The sequence below is a fragment of the Oncorhynchus masou genome, unplaced genomic scaffold (genome assembly GCF_036934945.1).
Source record: "Oncorhynchus masou masou isolate Uvic2021 unplaced genomic scaffold, UVic_Omas_1.1 unplaced_scaffold_9067, whole genome shotgun sequence".
Classification (NCBI taxonomy): Eukaryota; Metazoa; Chordata; class Actinopteri; order Salmoniformes; family Salmonidae; genus Oncorhynchus; species Oncorhynchus masou.
The window spans coordinates 1-11353 of record NW_027015542.1 but is presented as its reverse complement, the minus strand read 5'-3'; the positions used below and the strand labels follow the sequence as shown (position 1 = coordinate 11353).

General features: G+C 44.5%; 1 protein-coding gene across 1 annotated transcript; it reads right to left on the bottom strand.

Moving 5' to 3' along the window:
- Positions 1–2367: 2367 nt before the first annotated feature.
- Positions 2368–10936, bottom strand: LOC135538094 (programmed cell death protein 10-B-like; the record flags this gene model as incomplete). Its single annotated transcript, XM_064964079.1, has 4 exons — positions 2368–2775; positions 2920–2998; positions 7440–7566; positions 10822–10936. Coding segments are annotated over 4 exons (408 nt in total), but the record flags the coding sequence as incomplete, so codon positions are not given.
- Positions 10937–11353: the final 417 nt, after the last annotated feature.

The window sequence follows — 11353 nt, the reverse complement described above, 5'->3', positions numbered from 1 at the left end:
TGTAAACCAGTATGGGTGATATATTGTACGGGCCAGATGTAAACCAGTATGGGTGATATATTGTACGGGCCAGATGTAAACCAGTATGGGTGATATATTGTACGGGCCAGATGTAAACCAGTATGGGTGATATATTGTACGGGCCAGATGTAAACCAGTATGGGTGATATATTGTACGGGCCAGATGTAAACCAGTATGGGTGATATATTGTACGGGCCAGATATAAACCAGTATGGGTGATATATTGTGCGGGCCAGATATAAACCAGTATGGGTGATATCTTGTACGGGCCAGATGTAAACCAGTATGGGTGATATATTGTACGGGCCAGATATAAACCAGTATGGGTGATATATTGTAGGGGTCAGATGTAAACCAGTATGGGTGATATATTGTACGGGCCAGATGTAAACCAGTATGGGTGATATATTGTACGGGCCAGATATAAACCAGTATGGGTGATATATTGTACGGGCCAGATGTAAACCAGTATGGGTGATATATTGTACGGGCCAGATATAAACCAGTATGGGTGATATATTGTACGGGCCAGATATAAACCAGTATGGGTGATATATTGTACGGGCCAGATGTAAACCAGTATGTATGGGTGATATATTGTAGGGGCCAGATGTAAACCAGTATGGGTGATATATTGTACGGGCCAGATGTAAACCAGTATGGGTGATATATTGTACGGGCCAGATGTAAACCAGTATGGGTGATATATTGTACGGGCCAGATGTAAACCAGTATGTATGGGTGATATATTGTAGGGGCCAGATGTAAACCAGTATGGGTGATATATTGTGCGGGCCAGATGTAAACCAGTATGGGTGATATATTGTACGGGCCAGATGTAAACCAGTATGGGTGATATATTATGCGGGCCAGATGTAAACCAGTATGGGTGATATATTGTACGGGCCAGATGTAAACCAGTATGTATGGGTGATATATTGTAGGGGCCAGATGTAAACCAGTATGGGTGATATATTGTACGGGCCAGATGTAAACCAGTATGGGTGATATATTGTACGGGCCAGATATAAACCAGTATGGGTGATATATTGTACGGGCCAGATGTAAACCAGTATGGGTGATATATTGTAGGGGCCAGATGTAAACCAGTATGGGTGATATATTGTACGGGCCAGATGTAAACCAGTATGGGTGATATATTGTACGGGCCAGATATAAACCAGTATGGGTGATATATTGTACGGGCCAGATGTAAACCAGTATGGGTGATATATTGTACGGGCCAGATGTAAACCAGTATTGATATATTGTACGGGCCAGATGTAAACCAGTATGGGTGATATATTGTACGGGCCAGATGTAAACCAGTATGTATGGGTGATATATTGTAGGGGCCAGATGTAAACCAGTATGGGTGATATATTGTACGGGCCAGATGTAAACCAGTATGGGTGATATATTGTACGGGCCAGATATAAACCAGTATGGGTGATATATTGTACGGGCCGATGCTGGCCAGTATGGTGATTATGCGGGCCAGATATAAACCAGTATAGGTGATATGGCCAGCACTGGCAGATATAAACCGGTATGGGTATTATATTGTACTGGCCAGATATAAACCAGTATGGGTGATATATTATGCGGGCCAGATGGCCAGTATGGGTGATATATTGTACGGGCCCGATGTAAACCAGTATGGGTAAGCGGAGATGTAAACATTGTGGGGCCAGATGTAAACCAGTATGGGTGATATATTGTACGGGCCAGATGTAAACCAGTATGGGTGGATATAAACCAGTTGTACGGGCCAGATATAACCAGTATGGGTGATATATTGTACGGGCCAGATGTAAACTATGTATGGGTGATATATTGTACGGGCCAGATGTAAACCAGTATGGGTGATATATTGTACGGGCCAGATATAAACCAGTATGGGTGATATATTGTACTGGCCAGATATAAACCAGTATGGGTGATATATTGTACTGGCCAGATGTAAACCAGTATGGGTGATATATTGTACGGGCCAGATGTAAACCAGTATGGTGATATATTGTACGGGCCAGATGTAAACCAGTATTGTACGGGCCAGATAAACCAGTATGGGTGATATAATAAATGGGCCAGATGTAAACCAGTATGCGATACTGCAGTCAGCCAGATGTAAACCAGTATGTAAGGATATATTGCACGGGCCAGATGTAAACCAGTATGGGTGATATATTAAAAGGGCCAGATATAAACCAGTATGGGTGATATATTGTACTGCACGATGTAAACCGGCATAAGTGATATATTGCACGGGCCAGATGTAAACCAGTATGGGTGATAGTGAGCTGTAATGGGCCAGATGTAAACCAGGCATGGGTGATATATTGTACAGGCCAGATGTAAACCAGTATGGGTGATATATTGTACGGGCCAGATGTAAACCAGTATGGGTGATATATTGTACGGGCCAGATGTAAACCAGTATGGGTGATATATTGTACGGGCCAGATATAAACCAGTATGGGTGATATATTGTACGGGCCAGATATAAACCAGTATGGGTGATATATTGTACGGGCCAGATGTAAACCAGTATGTATGGGTGATATATTGTACGGGCCAGATATAAACCTGTATGGGTGATATATTGTACGGGCCATGGAAGAGAACAGCAGGGCAGAAACATGGAGGATGATGTGATGAGGTTCTTACTTTCCATCTTTGAAGTAGGTTTTAAGTGTGTCGCTGAAGCTCTTGGAGTATTTCACAAACTCTTTCTTTTGGTGTTCCAGTGCCTGGGAAAACAGAGGCGCTTTACTCTTTCAGAAGACAACGGAGGAACAAACACACAACGTCTGAAACTCTGCTGATAGCTGAGGGAGAAGGAAAATAACAGATGTCTTAATTGGACTGTGTGTGTGTGTGTGTGGTGTTCTCACCCGTCGGTTCTGGTACTGGTATTTTCGGAAGACAGTGTTGACCGTGTCCAGGAGTTCCTTTATGGCGCTGGCGATATCTCTGTGGACAATCAGACATCCTGAAACATCTCAACCCTTAGTCCAACAGCAGTCAGACATTCTGAACCATCTCAACCCTTACTCCATCTTAGTCCAATGGCAGTCAGACATCCTGAACCATCTCAACCCTTACTCCATCTTAGTCCAACAGCAGTCAGACATCCTGAACCATCTCAACCCTTAGTCCAACAGCAGTCAGACATTCTGAACCATCTCAACCCTTACTCCATCTTAGTCCAATGGCAGTCAGACATCCTGAACCATCTCAACCCTTACTCCTTCTTAGTCCAACGGCAGTCAGACATCCTGAACCATCTCAACCCTTAGTCCAACGGCAGTCAGACATCCTGAACCATCTCAACCCTTACTCCTTCTTAGTCCAACGGCAGTCAGACATCCTGAACCATCTCAACCCTTACTCCTTCTTAGTCCAATTGCAGTCAGACATCCTGAACCATCTCAACCCTTACTCCTTCTTAGTCCAACGGCAGTCAGACATCCTGAACCATCTCAACCCTTAGTCCAACGGCAGTCAGACATCCTGAACCATCTCAACCCTTAGTCCAATAGCAGTCAGACATCCTGAACCATCTCAACCCTTACTCCTTCTTAGTCCAACAGCAGTCAGACATCCTGAACCATCTCAACCCTTACTCCTTCTTAGTCCAACAGCAGTCAGACATCTTGAACCATCTCAACCCTTAGTCCAACAGCAGTCAGACATCTTGAACCATCTCAACCCTTAGTCCAACAGCAGTCAGACATCCTGAACCATCTCAACCCTTACTCCTTCTTAGTCCAACAGCAGTCAGACATCTTGAACCATCTCAACCCTTAGTCCAACAGCAGTCAGACATCTTGAACCATCTCAACCCTTAGTCCAACAGCAGTCATGCATCCTGAACCATCTCAACCCTTAGTCCTACAGCAGTCAGACATCCTGAACCATCTCAACCCTTAGTCCAACAGCAGTCAGACATCCTGAACCATCTCAACCCCTTAGTCCAACTTAGTCCACATTGAACCATCAACCCGTATCCTGAAACAGCAGTCAGACATCCTTACTCCTTCTTAGTCCAACGGGCAGTCAGACATCCTGAACCATCCCAACCCTTAGTCCAACAGGCAGTCAGACATCCTGAACCATCTCAACCCTTAGTCCAATAGCAGTCAGACATCCTGAACCATCTCAACCCTTACTCTTCTTAGTCCAACAGCAGTCAGACATCCTGAACCATCTCAACCCTTACTCCTTCTTAGTCCAATAGCAGTCAGACATCTTGAACCATCTCAACCCGTTAGTCCAACAGCAGTCAGACATCTTGAACCATTCAACCCTTGTCCAACAGCAGTCAGACATCCTGAACCATCTCAACCCTTACTCCTTAGTCCAATGGCAGTCAGACATCCTGAACCATCTCAACTCCCTTACTCCTTCTTAGTCCAATAGCAGTCAGACATCCTGAACCATCTCAACTCCTTACTCCTTCTTAGTCCAACGGCAGTCAGACATCCTGGAACCATCTCAACTCCTTAGTCCAACAGCAGCTCTCCACTTCCTGAACCATCTCAACCCTTACTCCTTCTTAGTCCAACGGCAGTCAGACATCCTGAACCATCTCAACCCTTAGTCCAATAGCAGTCAGACATCCTGAACCATCTCAACCCTTACTCCTTCTTAGTCCAACGGCAGTCAGACATCTTGAACCATCTCAACCCTTAGTCCAACAGCAGTCAGACATCCTGAACCATCTCAACCCTTAGTCCTTCTTAGTCCAACGGCAGTCAGACATCCTGAACCATCTCAACCCTTACTCCTTCTTAGTCCAACAGCAGTCAGACATCTTGAACCATCTCAACCCTTAGTCCAACAGCAGTCAGACATCTTGAACCATCTCAACCCTTAGTCCAACAGCAATCAGACATCCTGAACCATCTCACATCTCTCACTCCTTTACCTTCCCTCCACCCCCTCCCTCCTCCTCGAACCTCGTACTCACTCTTTCAGTCCTCTCCCCATTTAACGTTTAAATACTGCAGTTTCATAAAGCAAATGGGGGAAACGTTTTTCATCTTTGTTCCAAATATACTTTTTTTCTAAATCTTCCACTGAGTAAGTTACTTTGAGAGTGACTCAACACAAATTGAATGAGAAAACTCGAAAAGTGAGCCAAGACAGAAACAACCCATGAAAGAATAAGTGTGTGGGAGAAGAATTGTGTAGGCCTGTGTGTGTGTGTACTAACTTGAGACAGTGTGACACTGGAAAGTACAGCACGTCAAAAGTTTGGACACACCTACTCATTCAAGGGTTTTTCTTTATTTTTACTATTTTCTACATTGCAGAATAATAGTTGTCACGGCGTGGCCTTCTGGGTAGGCCGTGATTATTTAGTTAGTAAATAAGAAATCATGTAGTAACCAAAAAAGCGTTAAATCAAAATATATTTTATAATTGAGACTCTTCAAAGTAGTTACCCTTTGCCTTGACAGCTTTGCACACTCTTGACATTCTCTCAACCAGCTTCATGATGAATGATTTTTCCAACAGTCTTGGAGGAGATCCCACATATGCTGAGCACTTGTTGGCTGCTTTTCCTTTACTCTGCGGTCCAACTCATCCCAAACCATCTCAATTGGGTTGAGGTCAGGTGATTGTGGAGGCCAGGTCATCTGATGCAGCACTCCATCACTCTCCTTCTTGGTCAAATAGCCCTTACACAGCCTGGAGGCGTGTTGGGCCATTGTCCTGTTGAAAAACAAATGATAGTCCCAGTAAGCGGAAACCAGATGGGATGGCGTATCGCTGCAGAATGCCTTGACACTGTCACCAGCAAAGCATACCCACACCATTCCACCTCCTCCTCCATGCTTCACGGTGGGAACCACACATGCAGAGATCATTCATTCACCTACTCTCTCAGAAAGACAGTTGGAACCAAAAATCACAAATTTGGACTCATCAGACCAAAGGACAGATTTCCACCGGTCTAATGTCCATTGCTCGTGTTTCTTGGCCCAAGCAAGTCTCTTCTTCTTATTGGTGTCCTTTAGTAGTGGTTTCTTTGCAGCAATTTGGCAATGAAGGCCTGATTCACTCAGTCACCTCTAACAGTTTATGTTGAGATGTGTCTGTTACTTGAACTCTTTGAAGCAATTATTTGGGGTGCAATAAGTTGCTGGTAACTCTAATGAACGTATCCTCTGCAGCAGAGGTGACTCTGGGTCTTCCTTTCCTGTGGCGGTCCTCATGAGAGACAGTTTCATCATAGCGCCTCATGGTTTTTGTAACTGTTCACAAATTAACTTATAACATGGCACACCTGTTAATTACAATGCATTTCAAGCGACTACCTCATGAAGTTGGGCAGGTAGCCTAGTGGTTGGAGTGTAGAGGTGGCAGGTAGCCTAGTGGTTGGAGTGTAGAGGTGGCAGGTAGCCTAGTGGTTAGAGTGTAGAGGAGGTAGGTAGCCTAGTGGTTAGAGTGTAGAGGAGGTAGGTAGCCTAGTGGTTAGAGTGTAGAGGAGCCAGGTAGCCTAGCGGTTAGAGTGTAGAGGTGGTAGGTAGCCTAGTGGTTAGAGTGTAGAGGAGGTAGGTAGCCTAGTGGTTAGAGTGTAGAGGAGGTAGGTAGCCTAGTGGTTAGAGTGTAGAGGTGGTAGGTAGCCTAGTGGTTAGAGTGTAGAGGCGGTAGGTAGCCTAGTGGTTAGAGTGTAGAGGAGGTAGGTAGCCTAGTGGTTAGAGTGTAGAGGAGCCAGGTAGCCTAGTGGTTAGAGTGTAGAGGTGGTAGGTAGCCTAGTGGTTAGAGTGTAGAGGAGGTAGGTAGCCTAGTGGTTAGAGTGTAGAGGAGGTAGGTAGCCTAGTGGTTAGAGTGTAGAGGTGGTAGGTAGCCTAGTGGTTAGAGTGTAGAGGTGGTAGGTAGCCTAGTGGTTAGAGTGTAGAGGTGGTAGGTAGCCTAGTGATTAGAGCATTAACCGAAAGGTTGCTAGATGGAATCCCCCGAGCCGACAAGGTAAAAATAGGTCGTTCTGCCCTTGAACAGGCAGTTAACCCACTGTTCCAAGGCCGTCGTTGTAAATAAGAATTTGTTCTTAACTGACTTGCCGAGTTAAATAAAGGTAAAATACTAATCTGGTTGAGTGAATACCAAGTGTGTGCAAAGCTGTCATCAAGACAAAGGGTGGCTACTATGAAGAATCTAAAAAAATATAAACACGTTGTGTTATTTCATAGTTTTGATGTTATTATTATTCTACAATGTAGAAAATAGTCACACACACAAAAAAAAAAACAACAACCCTTGAATGAGTAGGTGTGTCCAAACTTTTGACTGGTACTGTACATGGAAACAAGAGAATGTGTGCTTGAGAAGTGTGAGTGACGCCACAGACGTGTACTGGGAGGTCTCAGAGCTCGTATGTGTATATGCATGTATGTGCACTGACTTGATGGTCTGTAAGAAGCGTACTCTGTCGTTGATTTCATCCGGGATCTTGCTGAGGATGTGTTTGAGTGCCCGGGCCTTGTCATTCAAGTCCCGGAACTCCTGCTCAGGCCTGTCAATCATGAACTCTACACACACACACGAAGACAGCCTGAGTCACCATGGAGACAGGTCAACAAGGTGGTGTTGGAATGTAGAGAGAGCATTCCAGAGGCACTAACAGAACAGCCTCACTCAGAGAGCCGTCTGTGTGTGTGAGCAGAGTACTGTGACTGTGTGTGTGTGAGAGCAGAGTACTGTGTGTGTGTGTGTGTGTGTGTGTGTGAGCAGAGTACTGTGTGTGTGTGTGTGTGTGTGTGTGTGTGTGTGTGTGTGTGTGTGTGTGTGTGTGTGAGAGCAGAGTACTGTGACTGTGAGGGGAAAGTTAGAGGTAACACTGTAGTGTAGCCTGGCTAAAAGCAGGAAGTACAGTGACTGAGGGGAAAGTTAGAGAGAGGTAACACTGTAGTGTAGCCTGGCTAAAAGTAGGAAGTACAGTGTCTTCAGAAAGTATACAAACCCTTTGACATTTTCCACATTGTTGTTGTTACATACTACATTTAAAATGATTACATTTAGGCGTTGTGTCACTGGCCTACACACAATACCCCAAAATGTCAAAGTGGAATGATGTTATTTTTTAAATGTTATTTTTTACAAATTAATTAAAAATGAAAAGCTGAAATGTCTTGAGTCAATAAGTATTCAACCCCTTTATGGAAAACCTAAATAAGATCAGCAGTAAACATGTCACATTTGGGACGGCAGGTAGCCTAGTGGTTAGAGTGTAGAGGAGGCAGGTAGCCTAGTGGTTAGAGTGTAGAGGAGGCAGGTAGCCTAGTGGTTAGAGTGTAGAGGAGGCAGGTAGCCTAGTGGTTAGAGTGTAGAGGAGGCAGGTAGCCTAGTGGTTAGAGTGTAGAGGAGGCAGGTAGCCTAGTGGTTAGAGTGCAGAGGTGGCAGTAGCCTAGTGGTTAGAGTGTAGAGGAGGCAGGTAGCCTAGTGGTTAGAGTGTAGAGGTGGCAGGTAGCATAGTGGTTGAGGTAAGAGGAGGCAGGTAGCCTAGTGGTTAGAGTGTAGAGGAGGCAGGTAGCCTAGTGGTTAGAGTGTAGAGGAGGCAGGTAGCCTAGTGGTTAGAGTGTAGAGGAGGCAGGTAGCCTAGTGGTTAGAGTGTATAGGTGGTAGGTAGCCTAGTGGTTAGAGCATTGGGCCAGTAACCAAAAGGTAGCTAGATAGAATCACCGAGCTGACAAGGTACAAATCTGATGTTCTGCCCCTGAACAAGGCAGTTAACCCACTGTGTTCCAAGGCCGTCATTGTAAATAAGAATTTGTTCTTAACTGACTTGCCTAGTTAAATGAAAGGTTCAATCAAATACAAATGTAGTAAGTGTCATGGACTCACTCAGCGTACAATAAAAGTGTTGAACATGACTTTTGAATGACTACCTCATCTCTGTAGCTCACACATACAGATACTGTACCACACATACACACTGTACCTCATCTCTGTAGCTCACACATACAGATAATTGTAAGGTCCCCCAGTCAAGCAGTGGATTTCAAACAAAAGATTCAACCACAAAGACCAGGGAGGTTTTCCAATGCCTCGCAAAGAAGGGCATCTATTGGTAGATTGGTAAAATAAATAAAAATAATAATAATATCCCTTTGATCATGGAGAAGTTATTTATTACACTTTGGATGGTGTATCAATACACCCAGTCACTTTCTAACTCAGTTGCCGGAGAGGAAGGAAACCACTCAGGGATTTTACCATGAGACCAACGGTGACCTTAAAATAGTTACAGAGTTTAATGGCTGTGACAAGAGAAAACTGAGGATGGATAAACAACATTGTAGTTACTCCACAATACTAACATAAATGAAAAATAGGGAAGCATGTATAGAATACAAATACTCCTAAACATGCATCCTGTTCGCAATAACGCACTACGTAAAACTGCCCTGAAAACAACACGTTATGTTTGTGGCAAATCCAACAACACATCACTGAGCACCCCGCTTCATATTTCCAAACATGGTGGTGGCATCATGTGTTATGGGTATGGTTGTTATCGGCAAGGACTAGGAATTTTCAGGATAAAAATAAATGGAATAGAGGCTAAGTACTAGCCAAAAACTCCTAGAGGAAAACCTAGTTTAGTCTGCTTGCAGCTTAGACACTGGGAGATGAATTCACCTTTCAGCAAGACAATAACCTGAAACACAAGGCCAAATATACACACAGAGTTGCTACCATGACGACCTTGAATGTTCCCAGTGGCCTAGTTACAGTTTTGACTTAAATCTACTTGAAAATCTATGGCAAGACTGTCCAGGAATGATCCAACTTCACAGAGCTAGAAACATTTTAAAAGAAATATCCAGGTGTAGAAAGCTCTTACAGACTTACCCAGAAAGACTCACAGCTCTTACAGACTTACCCAGAAAGACTCACAGCTCTTAGACTTACCCAGAAACCCTCACAGCTCTTACAGACTTACCCAGAAACCCTCACAGCTCTTACAGACTTACCCAGAAAGACTCACAGCTCTTACAGACTTACCCAGAAAGACTCACAGCTCTTACAGACTTACCCAGAAACCCTCACAGCTCTTACAGACTTACCCAGAAACCCTCACAGCTCTTACAGACTTACCCAGAAAGACTCACAGCTCTTACAGACTTACCCAGAAAGACTCACAGCTCTTACAGACTTACCCAGAAAGACTCACAGCTCTTACTGACTTACCCAGAAAGACTCACAGCTATAATGGCTGCCAAAGGTGATTCTAACATGTATTGATTCGGGGGTGTGAATACTTATGTAAATTAGATATGGCTGTAATAAAATTTGAAATGAATATGCTAAAATATGTTTTCCCTTAGTCATTGTGGGTTATTGTGTGTGGATGGGTGAGAAGAAAAAAAATACATTTAATCAATTTTGAATTCAGGCTGTAACAACATAATATGGAACAAGTCAAGGGGTATGAATACTTTCTGAAGGCTCTGTATATTTAGTATTCAACCAGGAGCGAGGGCGCGTTCATCACTGTGTGTGTGTGTGTGTGTGTGTAACTATAGCTGAGCTTTTCAAGCTGTGCACAAGAATTCATTACTACCATCAATCAGGCCATGCAGGAGAGGAAATTCTATCCTGGTGGGAGGATGTCTCACAGGAGGAGGCTGTTAAATTTGTGGTGAAACAGTGCCACCATGAGGAGACAGACAGTACTGTACACAGAGGCATAATGCCTAACGTCTTCTTGGGGATGAGGTTAGTCACTGCAGAACAGACAGACACACAAGAGGACAGAGACAAACGCAGAAAGAGAGAGAGACCTTCCACATCGCCTGCAGCCATGCGTAGTAGTGACTCGATGAAGTTGACCTCCACTTTCTTCTCCAGGATCTTCATGATGATGTCCTGAGTCAGCTCTGGGTTCTCCTTCTCAGCCTGCCAACCACAGAGCACCAGGCTCTGCTAATCAACCACAGAGCACCAGGCTCTGCTAATCAACCACAGAGCACCAGGCCCTGCTAATCAACCACAGAGCACCAGGCTCTGCTAATCAACCACAGAGCACCAGGCTCTGCTAATCAACCACAGAGCACCAGGCTCTGCTAATCAACCACAGAGCACCAGGCTCTGCTAATCAACCACAGAGCACCAGGCTCTGCTAAATCAACCACAGAGCACCAGGCTCTGCTAATCAACCACAGAGCACCAGGCTCTGCTAATCAACCACAGAGCACCAGGCTCTGCTAATCAACCACAGAGCACCAGGCTCTGCTAATCAACCACAGAGCACCAGGCTCTGCTAATCAACCACAGAGCACCAGGCACTGCTAATCAACCACAGAGCACCAGGCA